Raw genomic sequence first — 12,447 nt, forward strand, 5'->3', positions numbered from 1 at the left:
AACAAACCTTTGAGGATCAGTTGTAAGTCCAGATATGATTCAGTGGTCAGGTTACACATTTTACTATGTAAGAAAACAACAACCTTGAATAGACTGTAATCTTTGCTGGAGTATTAATAACCATTGTAAACTATTTTTGGCCTTAGCCCAGGTTGTTTGTTATAATTACAAAGCAGTTTGAAAATTTCATTTCTAGACTCTAGCAGAGTTCAGCCAAAGAATTTGTTTTTTCAGAAAAAATTAGGACAAGTAAAGGTAAAGGATTTGGACTTACAGATAGGTACAAACCAAAAATAAAAGAATGACTGAATGGCAGAAGGAAATCTGGACAAGGGTTGAAGGGCACCTTCAATATCATCTACAGTGCACCATCATGCAATGTTCACTGTATGCCAAGAGCCTTTACGAGAACGTTTTCTTCATACTGTATACGGATAAGTATAGTAATAATATTCAAATATACAAGTATCTAACCTTCTAAAAACAATCAAAAGAAAACTTGAACATTTATTTTAAGACCCAGTATAAAATCCAACTATTTCTTCCCAAAAAAGGCCATGATATTCTTTGTTCCTGCTGCTGACTTTGCAAGTGCTTTGGCTTTTGCTGTCTGAGGCGTCTTATTCTGGAAAAGAAGGAATACAAATCAGTAACTGTTAATTTAATACAATGGTGTAAAAGCTACACAATCACAGTGAGATTACTCTCATGAAATAAAATCTAAACAAGATGTCATTTGAAAAAACTCATCACAATTTTTTTTACAAGTTACAGAGTTAGGAGCTGTTGCTATATTATACATACTGGGGGTCAAAGAGCTCCAAACTTACATGTTTTTAAAGAACATGAAATCAGTAAAAATGTATAAAATGTAAAAGCTTTAAGGAGTGAACATAAACTTAATCTAATATAAAAAATCTGTCAGTAAGTGGGTGTGAATATATTTCCTTTGAGGAAAACAATTATTTTATAATAAAAAAAAGTGTTTATACAAACCTTTTAATCATAATTAACCTTATCCTATATCCCGAGTGAAACAGACCCACTCACAGTGTTGGATGGGTTAAAAGAAGAGAAGTCACACCACACTTGACAAGCTCACAGTCCATATTGTCAATTGACATTACTCACTCTTCTGTCACAAACCTCATCTAGAGGCGTGAGAGATGGCAGGAGGGAACACTGAGATGAAGATTGCAGGCTTGTTAAATTTGTTTTATACAAACAAAACCAATTAATCATAATTACTCCAAAGCATGGAACTGACTAGAGAATGCTTGAGAATGAAAGAAATGAGGTAAGATAAAGACATGCTATACAGTAAGTGAAGAGCTTTATACCATCAAGTGAACAAACTGACCTTTGCTATAGCGTCCTACCCTAACACACTGACTCAACAAGAAGTCACAAAGGCAAAAGGGTCTGAGAAGAGTAACAGCATATCAGAATCTGAATCCCAGCAAATCATAATTCTACAGGCATGTCTCATGGTGCATATACCTGGGGAGATCATTTGGATCATCTACATGGACATAGGTTGAGTCACTGTAGGGCTACGCAAAAGATTCTGGGTTGTGAACAATCTGTTGAATGAAAGTAGATGGTCATAAGCCAGTTGTCCACCATCCAGCATTCACTCCTGAAGATAGAACAGGCCCCCATCAAAGGACAAAGTGTATTACCTCTACTAACAAACCTGAGTCCCATGACCAGATTAGCAGCAACAAAGCCATGTAGATTTAACAAAGACCTATGAAAGTGATTGGGTTACTGAAAAGTGAGTGGAATGTACCTGTAACTCTTGTTACTGAGCTTCAAAAACCAAACCAGCTTTTGTTGAAGGTTTACCTATACGTACAGAAAACAAGATTTCAAACCTGACGTGTGAGTTTGAGAGAAACAGTGTACCAAAGCTGGGAAACAGACTGAGCTTTCAAAAACTGAGGTCAGCAAGACATGTGCTAGGAGATGAGAAGTCAGTCTGAGAAGTAATGAATGTAATTAACTAGATGTACACTAGTGGGGAAAGCCCAGAAAGTTGCCGATGAGAAAACGCATAGGTAGAGATCTGTACCAAATGGGAATTCAAATTGAGTGCATAAGGTAGAAGACAATGGTGAGAACTAATTACACATCTAATACTTTAAATGAACTGCCAACAAAAAAAAAAGTTATGATTATGATGTATACTTTTTATCACTGCGATTTAATGTCAAACACAACCAATGCTTACCTTTTCTCCTTCAACCTTTCCTTTAGAGTAATCTTCAATTGGTCCTTCCACTTTTTGCTTCTTTGATGGCGGTTCATTCTCAGTTCCTTTGGATGTTTTCTGTTTATTGGTAATTTCAGGCAATTCAAGATGCCTATGTAAGACCTTTGACAGCTCTTCTGGAAGGTAGTCTGCTATGATACCATGAGCTAATACTTTGTAAGCCTCTGAGGATGAAAAACGAAAGGTAATTAGTTCTGTTCTTCATGCATAAAGTTTCTTGCAGATTAATAGTTTTAATAAAATATAATATATAATCTGTTAGTAACTTGAAAAACTGAACAACCCATTTAAAATTTGAAAAAATGTTTTTTATAATATAACACATTTTCTACTAACCATCAACTGATAAAATAATCTTACTCTGCAAAGGGCTCACTATCACAATAACATGACAGATCTTGAAAGAAGTCATAATGTGCATGTGTAGATCACAGTTCACTGGCCTGGATGGTAGGCTGTCAAACCTCAGTGCTAATTTCCACCTCAAGAGTGTGGGGAAGAGTGGAGCACACAAGAAGTTTATGGACACTGAGTTTGTAGGAAAATACCTTGTGAAGTCACTAAACATGGAATAGCCTGAATTATAATTTAGGAGGGAGAACAATGAATATGTGCCATGGAAAAGGAGTGCAGAATATAATGAAAGAAGTCCAACCACTCACTACTGATGGGCAGTAGAATGATACTGGATCTTTCAAAATAATGGGAGCTTCTGTTAAGAAAAGAATCTGTAACAGCAGACATCCTATAATTCCAAAACACCACACTCATTAATTACACACACCAAAAAGGCAATTATTCCAGGGTTAAGCACACCATATGCCCCAAGAGGGATAAGATCATGAAAAGGATGAGGATAATTGATTTAGGTCAATCCTAACTATCAAAACATGATTAACTCTAACACTTGGATTCAAAAACAAATCAAGACACTTGTGTGTTGCATCACAGGTACAATCTTGCAACATCTGAATCTTAAAAGACATCCATTTAATTTTACCACTACAAAGGCAATATCTGATTAGCCTAGGTCACATGGTTCTGCAGTAACCCTACAAAATCAAATGCTTAAGAGGCCTGGATGAAGACCTAGATCATATAGGATTTTAGGCAGAAACTGCACAAGAAAGATTGGAGTGGAAAAAACTTATTTTATATGGAACACTCAAGAAACTAACATAATATTAGAATTAGAATATAAGATTTAAGCCAAAGGCCAAGTGCTGGGATCTACAAAATTATTCAGCGCTGAAGATGAAAATGTTACTTAGTGATTACTTACCAAGTAATTACACTACCATATTTTCCGCTTGTCCGGCAGCTTAAATTTTAAAAAATCACTGTAGCACTTCAATTGTTTTTGTGTTGGTGACTACCCCATCCATTATCTGAGAACAATAGGAACAACAAAGCAAAAGACTTCACTTCTTTTGTGACTTTATGTCCAAGAGAGGGGAGGTGGGAGGGCTCTGATCTGTAATTACTTTGTAAGCAAGTAACTTCCCAAGTAATTAAACAGGTGAATCCCACATTAACAGGAGGTGGGATACATGGACATATTCTTCTCCAAAACGTTGAGACATGAAAATGAACTTGAAACAGGCAATTTGCTACCATTGATATAATGCTTATTGTTTCCTTACCTGGTAAGAAAGCTACAGCAGGTAATTACTGCCTTTGGTCAGTGGTCATCTTGACCTGTAATGATGTGGCCGAATAGCCGCGAGACACACCTACTTCTAAATGGGAGCTTTGGAGCTAAGGACAATTCCGATGACCAGCAAAGCATAAAAAATAGTTTCCCTTGTCCTGGGTGCAGTACCAAAAAATCAGTAACCACACAATGCTGCCACCTATACTGAAATAAAGTAAAAAAAAAAAAAAAAAAAAAAAAAAAAAAAAAAAAAAAAAACAACCATCCACTATAAAACTGGTGGGCATTCCAGATACAAAGCTCTAATGACTCGACACCTTATTGCAGTGATCCCCAAACTGGACCATACCAAGGACCTCAGCCAATCAAAAGTTATCACTGCCATACCGGGATACCAAACACAACACAGTACATTTAATATTTGCATAATTCTGCACAAAGAAAGTATAAGTAAATATATAAAATATACAAAGTAAAATAGATGAAAAAAGCCACAATTTTTTTTATGAAGTTGAAAACCACAATTCTTTTTATGGAGTTGAAAAAATATTAATTTTATCATTGTGTCGCAAACACCCTAGGGCTTTCTCCTCAAACACCAGGGGTCCGCAGACCCCAGTTTGGGAACCACTGCCCTATTGCAAGGCAAAGAGATCAAAGAGGAAAGGAATACTTCCTTCACTTCTTCCTCCAATACCATGCCAGCCACTGATAAAGGTCCCAGGGTACTGCAGTTTTCAAACACTGTTTTTATCTCCTTTAAATAATGTGTCACGAATACAGACTTACACTTCCAGTAAGTAAACTAGAATTGCAGAGAGACATATGTATTATGTTTTTGACAGAGCCCCAGAGATTGCTGGCAGGGCCTCTGATTTTCTTGTTTCTGCCTAGGTAATACCATAGCGCCAAAACAGGACAAAGGACTCTTTCCTTCTTTTCTGGCCAAGGATATCCATAAGGTTCTTGATAGTGAAAAGCGTGGCCAGGGATTGGATGGTGTCTCATTCTTGGCCAGGAAACCAAGAGTGAAAGTGCAGACTGCGTTTCCCTGAGTGAATCGTCCAAGATATGGAGTAGACCTTTATTTGCTTGGAAGTCTTGAAGGATTTAACCAGGTTGCCAAGATAAGGGGAAAGATCTAGATCTCTGTGTTTAAAAACCAAACTGAGCATGGACTTATACCCTTTAATGGTGGAAGAAGTAAGCTCCTTAACAGTCCTCAGGAAGAGAAGGAAGTCTGCTATCTGAGTTACATAGGTTTTAGCAGACGAGATGTTATGTCTGCTACACCATCTTCAGAAGACTGCCCACTTAAGATTGGTAGACCTGGCAAGAAGACTGATGTCTACATCTTGCAAAAGCCTCCACAGCTGATCTTGAAACACTGCCCACCCCCTCACAAGTCTCCTGACAATCTGAAGCCTGTCACAGCTAGAGCAGATAGTCCCTGGTGGAATTTCCAGAAGTGGGTCTGTTTGAGTAGATGTGGATTTTGCAGGAGCAGTCTCGGGAAATCCACTAAAGTCTCCGGGTGTCCAGGAACCACTCCTTGAGAGGCCAAAATGGAGCTACCAGGGTCATTGTCACATTGTGATGAGACTGAAATTTGTTGAGCACTTCCCTTACCACACTGAACAGTGGGAATGCTTTGTCTAGATTTGACAAATTTAGTAGCATGGCATCTGTCGCCTATGCCCAAGGGTCCGGGACCAGAGAACAGAAGAGAAATGCAATAATTCCTTGACATAGCGAACAGGCCTAATGTTGGTCTGCCCTATTATTTCCAAGGAACACTGCAGACCATGGGGTCCAATGTCCACTCCATCAGCTCGTCCGCCGGTACATTGATTTTCCCCCTCAATGCAACATGCAACTAGTTTCACTCAATACTGGTCTGCCAAAATGAGGAGTTCTTTCATCAATTTGCTGAGGGAGAAGGAATGAGCCCCATCTTGTTTCCTGATGTAGGAAAGAACAGTGGTGTTGTCTGAGTGCACCGCTAGTTTTGCCGGCGACTGTTCCCGCAATAGACATGAGACCTAAATGAATGGCTGTATATTCCTTGACATTGATAAGCAGGTTCCGTTGTTCTGGAGACCATGTCCTGGAAGCTTCCATATTCCCCAGAAGGGTTCCCCACCATAGATCTGAGGGGTCTGAAAAGCAGTCTAAGTTGAGGCCCACAGGATGCAGCAACTTTCCCTCCAAAAGTCTTTCTTCAGCCTTCCACCACCACAGGTCCAATTTGATATCTGTTGTTATGGGGAACACCAGAGTCTGGTTGTGCTTTCTTTTTCCACTCTGTTCTGAGGAAAAACTGAAGGACTCTCATGTATAGTCTGCCAAATTTACAAACTGTTTGATGAGGCTAGCATTCCTAAACGATTCATCCACCAATTTACTGAGCAAGATGGAAGAGAGAGAAAGCTGTGGACTGTCTGTAGACAGGACTTGATTCTCTTGGGGGATGGAGCAACCCAAAAACTCAAGAGTTCATCCTTATCCCAAATGAAGAATCTCCAGAGCTGGTACTAGCTGCAACTTATGCCTGTTGATCAGAATTCCTAGCTCTTGGGCAAGGAGGGGGGGTGTTCTGTAGGTCCTTTGTGCACTTTTCCTGTGATGGTGACAGGAGGAGCCAGTCATTCAGGTAATGGCATACATTGATACCGAGATGTAGCCACTTTGTGAGAGGGGCTAGCACTCTTGTAAAGACTTGAGGGGCTGTAGAAAGGCTGAAACATAGATATAGAGGGGAGAGATTGGACAGACAAGTGATGATCGCGTGCATGTAAGGCGCCATTATTATGTGATGCCTCTGAGAAATGGCAGCGGCAGTGACAAAGCAGCATCAACAAAGCCACTTCTGGCACCCAGTGCTGGGCCATCAACCATGTTCCATACAGAAACAGGATTACCTAAGAACTGGGGACCATATTTCACAAGACAGTGACATATTTTCTTTCATGAAATCTTTATAACTGAGTTGAAACAACCTCAAGTAAACATCTGTTAGATCAAAGTCCTCTTGCTATCAACTACAGACTGCTTTTTGAACTAATAACAAAATACATTTTGCAATAAGCTTTTTATTAAAGCCTATTTGACATTAAATTCATGTAGCCTAATAAATTAGCGTGTCGTGTAGGGTTACTGTCAGTCCGTATATCCATGGTTAAGTCTGACAATTTTCCCTACTACTAGTACTACAATGTACATAGTATCATGAGGCCTAGCCCTAGGCCTGCTGCAGTTGTCCAGTGTTAATAAAGTATTATAATGTCATCAATAAGTTTTCAAACCTTCTAGTATGTAGAGGACTTGGCTGAATTTGACCTGCCAGAAAACTTGAAGGTAGTAGGCTATTATTTTTATCCTAGACTTCATATTTATACTACATACATTATAGCTTTAAAAGTAAACTTTACTAACTAGCTAGCCTACCAGTAAACTTTACCAACTAGCTAGTCTACCATGGCTGATCATCAAATAACCAAGGGTAATCTACCATAGCCTAACCTTAGCTTAGAAAGGTAGCCTAATTTGGCATAACCTACAGGAATGCTGATGTTTCTATCTGTCCCCCTCTACAAGCTATGAAATACAGCTATGAAAGTTTAAGTTATTCTTACAGGTTAGCCTAATTTAGACTACAATCTAAATAAATATGTTGAATTACAGGTCAGTATGATTGTGACATGTTACATAGCTTTATACTATATGGTTACTATATGTCTGCAGACTGCAACACATAGCAATTATTAGTTAATGAATATTTTGCCATGTTATTTCTCTAACAATATTCATTTGACTTTCTATTAGATTCTGTAGTAGTTGTGTTTTATTTTTCAATCAATCTTTTAATGGAATCCCTCTATTCATAACAGAAGAATTGTCAGAATTCTATTTTTATTTTTCTTTGTTGGAACAAATACTTTTATGCACAATATTGTTTAAGAATTGTGATTGTACAAAAAAAAGGATAAGTATTGAAAATCCATTCTTTAAAATTTCAAGTATATATTTCTTGATTGTGAAAAATGACAAATTTTCTAAGACAATTTGTATTTTTCATAGCTACAAACCTGAGGTCTTAACAGTGGAGGAAGTTTTTTGGTAAGAGGGAACATCAGAGTGTCTCTACTCTTCCTTCTTGGGAGGGCTTTGCTCCTATTCCTGATGTTTCGTCTTCCGCAGTAGTCAACCCCCATAGTAGCGTTGTCCCTGCATCTCCTTCCTTTTCTTCCATTGATTCGTCAATGGAAGTATCGGGAGGTCACCAGGGCATTTTTTGTAATGTAGCCCCCTTTTCCTCGGGAGCTTTTTCGGTTCCCGAGAAGGGTGAGGTTTTTTCATCATTCTTTTCTCTTCCAGAGTTGGAGGCGTCTAAAATGGCGGCGATTTGGAACATACTTGGGCTAGGGGGTACCCCGTCCTTGGAGGGGTTGCTAGCGCATTTTGTGGAGGCTCGCAACCCCCTTCCCCATTCCTTCAAGTCTATCGACAGCACGAAGTCGCCTTCCCTCACAGCTGTCAACACAGAGCATGGGGTCTCCATCTTGAACCGTGTCTTCCTGATGAACATTTTCTTGCTTCTAGTTAGCATAAACAAATACTATCTAGATACTTGACTTATATGAGAAAAGATCATCTTTCATTATATGACGTGTTTTAAGGGGGCCGGCCGGCTAATGCTGTTTTTTAACGACAGGACTTTGACATTCATACCACTTAATAAGGTGGCTTGGGACATCTCCAAACCGCATATGATTTTTGCCTCTGACCTTCGGTTTTGTGATGCCAGGGCAATTTATCCCAAAAAAAGGATTTTGACGTAGGAAAAATCTATTTCTGGGCGATGGGTTTGTGTCGCCCAGTGAAATAATCCTTTAGTTCATTATTTCTAAGGTAAATGAGCTAACAAATACCAGAGAAAAAACAAATCAAAGGAGATGTCAGTATAACTGACTCGCTCACCCAAAATAAAAGAAGGGTGTCGGTATGGTAACTGGGGCGAGTGAGCCCACTACCACGAACTTCTTGCCATTTAGAATTCTCCTATATCAAAATTTCCTAAACGAGAGAGCCGATCCACAGGTCGAGGCGGCAACTACTACCACTACACCCCACGCCACACCGATCGCCGCGCCTCTGGTGGCCATCCTGAAGTTAGCAGGCAATCTTGGGCGGCAGGGCAGGGCAGTGGTGGGATTTCACTAGGCGACATGAACCCATCGCCCAGAAATAGATTTTTCCTACGTCAAAATCCTTTTCCTGGGCTCAGTTCGTGTTGCTGCGTGAAATAGTACCAGAGAAATAGCACAAGATTGAAGAAAATAAAAGAGGGTCTCAATAAAACCAAAAATTAAATCTACAATACTATAATTTAGAGAATAAGGCATGTATATAAAATAACAACATCAAAAGGGACTTGTGAAACTATATACAAACTTACAACTAATCATGTCCACTTAATCTCTAAATGTGAGATAAACCATAGTAATTACTTACTCACAAACATATAAAGAATTAATAAAATATATAAAATATTATAAAGCATCAAAACATTACTATATGAGTGTGTGTGTAACCCTAACAATACAATAAGGGGAACACACTCAATAGGTTTCACATACACAAATATTGAAAAATCACCAAGTATCAAAACCATTGTAAGATGAGTGTGTGGAACCCTAGCATAAAAATGATGTTATTATGATATAACAAAGTTTCATGTATACTTACCTGGCAGGTATATATATAGCTATATTCTCTGTTCGCACTGGCAGAATTTTCAAAACTCGCGGCAACCGCTAGATCACTGGTAGTTCAGGTGATCGCCACCCCGCTCCCGTGGCGCTGGTGCTCGGAATCATTCCCATTTTCGTCAGATTTTTTTCTCTGAACCCTGTCTCCTGAGGGGAGGTGGGTGGGAATTTAACTTCAGCTATAACCTGCCAGGTAAGTATACATGAAACTTTGTTATATCATAATAACTCATTTTCATGTATGACACTTACCTGGCAGGTATATATATAGCTGACTGACACATTTGGAGGTGGGTCAAAGACAGCAACATTGTAAGAGTTTTAAAATTTAAAATTTAAAAATACTCTTAGATTCCTTACCTGCTAAGGTAGCTGACTTTCAGCATTCCTGCCTCTTAGCCTGCTAAGCCTTAGTAGCTTCCAACTAGGACGTACCCTATTAGTTGATGAGCTAAATACAAGGGTCTGACAACTGGACGGGACCAATTTGTTGACAGGAAACCCTAGCCCTCTCTTACCACGGGCATTCATGCTAGGAGTAAGACCACCTGAACCACACAACAACACTAACCTAACACACTACACACCTAACTTCACAGACTGAAGAGGAAATCACCCTCTCAGACAACCGTAAAAACACACCACTTCATTAAAATACCTAGCATAGTAAGTTATGGGTGGAAAATCCTTTGCCCAATACTGCTCCTGAGGATACATATGGACCCAACGTTTGACAATTGTCAAACGTTGTTTTGACGTTTCTTCTAAGGTAATGACTTGCAAACACTGAATTAGTCCTCCAAAACGTCGTTTCAATGATATCTTTGAGGGGCCATATTCTTTTTTAAAAGCCAACGAAGTAGCTACTGCTCTCACTTCGTGTGCCTTAACCTTAAGGATGCCGAAATTTTCTTCTTGGCATAACATATGAGATTCTTTAATTAGTTCCCTAAGGAAAAAGGCAATAGCATTTTTGGTCATTGCTCTGCTAGGGTCCTTCACAGAGCACCACAGTGATTCTGAAGTTCCTCTAATCTTACTGGTTTTATCCAAATAATAGCGCAATGCCCTTACTGGACAAAGATTTTTTTTTTCTATCTCTTGTTCCTGTCCTACTAGATCTGAAAGACCCATAAATTTCAAACGACCTTGGCCATGGATGAGCTGGGTTCTCGTTCTTGGCCAAGAACCCCTCCTGAAAAGAGCAAACCGCTTTGTCATGTTTCCAACCAATATGTTTGCTAATTGCTTGCAGCTCACTCACCCTTTTAGCTGTGGCCAATGCCACCAAAAAGATGGTCTTTTTTGTGATATCTCTCAACGAAGCTTGATCCATCGGTTCAAACTTACTAGTTCCTAAAAATTTCAGGACCACATCGAGATTCCAGGAAGGAGCTCTGTATTGGGGCTCCTTCCTTGTTGCAAAGGACCTTATGAGGTCTCTCAGATCTAGATTATTTGTAATATCTAGACCCTCTATGTCTAAATACAGAAGACAACATACTCCGATACCCTTTAATCGTCTGAGTTGACAATTTTATTTCCTTCTTTAAGTTATAAAGGAAGTCGGCAATTTGGGTCACAGAAGTACTGGATGAAGAAATCTTCCGACTCTTGCACCACTTGCGAAAGATTCCCCACTCGCCTGGTACAAACTTAATAGTAGAGGCTCTTCTAGCTCCGGCCACCGCTCTGGCCGCCTCTCTAGAAAACCCCCTCGCTCTGACAAGTCTTTCGATAGTCTGAACGCAGTCAGACCCAGAGCGAGGGTGTTCTTGTGGTACCTGTTGAAGTGAGCTGTTTGAGTAGATCTACTCTTGCTGGAAGTGTCCTTGGTACATCTATTGTCCATTCCAGTACCTCTGTGAACCAATCTCGGGCGGCCAGTATGGAGCTATGAGAGTCATTCTTGTCCCTTTTGACTCTCCCTGAATTTCTTCAAAACCTTCCCTAATATCTTGAACGGGGGAAAGGCGTAGACGTCTAGCCCCGTCCAATCTAGAAGAAAGGCGTTCTACTGCGACTGCTTGACGGTCTGGGACTGGAGAGCAATACGTCGTCAATCTCTTCGTCATTGCTGTCGCAAACAAGTCTACCACTGGGCGACCCCATAATTTCCACAGACTCTGGCATACTTCTAAATGAAGCGTCCATTCTGTTGATAGAAGTTGACCTTCCCTGCTCAACAGGTCCGCTCTCACATTCTTCTCTCCTTGAATGAATCTGGTGAGAAGGGTTACGTTTTCCTTCTCTGCCCAAAGAAGGATCTCCTCCGCCAACTTGCAAAGAGAGATTGAATGTGTCCCTCCTTGTTTGCGGATGTACGCCAGAGCTGTGGTATTGTCCGCGTTGACTTGTACCACCTTGTTGCGAATCACCGCGTTAACTCCTTCAAGGCCAAGAAAATCGCCATCAGTTCCTTCCTGTTTATTATGCCAAGAAGCCGTTTCTCCTTGCTCCAACGACCTGAAACTTCTTGAAGTCCGAGAGTCGCTCCCCAGCCCTGCGTCCAAGGCGTCTGAGAACAATACATGGTCTGGGTTCTTTTGCTGGAGAGACTCTCCCTTTGCTAACTTCCCCGGAGTTAGCCACCACTTTAACTCCTCTTTGATCTTGCGAGGAATTCGAAACAGGAAGGAATCTGGTTGCGATTTTCTTGGCCAGACTTGGTTCAAAAATATTTGTAGGGGTCTCATGTGAAGCCTTCCTAGAGAAAACGAACCGTTTCAGTGACGAGAGTGTCCCCA

At 40.1% G+C, this 12,447-nt stretch overlaps 1 protein-coding gene across 1 annotated transcript in view; it reads right to left on the reverse strand.

The window, feature by feature from the left end:
* Nucleotides 1–493: 493 nt before the first annotated feature.
* Nucleotides 494–12,447, reverse strand: part of LOC135198473 (ribonuclease H2 subunit B-like) — a 75,234-nt gene continuing 63,280 nt past the window's right edge. Inside the window, exons 5-6 of the mRNA XM_064226045.1 lie at nt 2,234–2,439; nt 494–625 (exon numbers count right to left, since the gene is read on the reverse strand). Coding sequence (XP_064082115.1) covers nt 536–625; nt 2,234–2,439 — 296 coding nt within the window. The 3' untranslated portion in view covers nt 494–535. The remainder of the gene's footprint in view (nt 626–2,233; nt 2,440–12,447) is intronic.

This window comes from Macrobrachium nipponense, chromosome 22 (assembly GCF_015104395.2).
Source record: "Macrobrachium nipponense isolate FS-2020 chromosome 22, ASM1510439v2, whole genome shotgun sequence".
NCBI classification, from domain to species: domain Eukaryota; kingdom Metazoa; phylum Arthropoda; class Malacostraca; order Decapoda; family Palaemonidae; genus Macrobrachium; species Macrobrachium nipponense.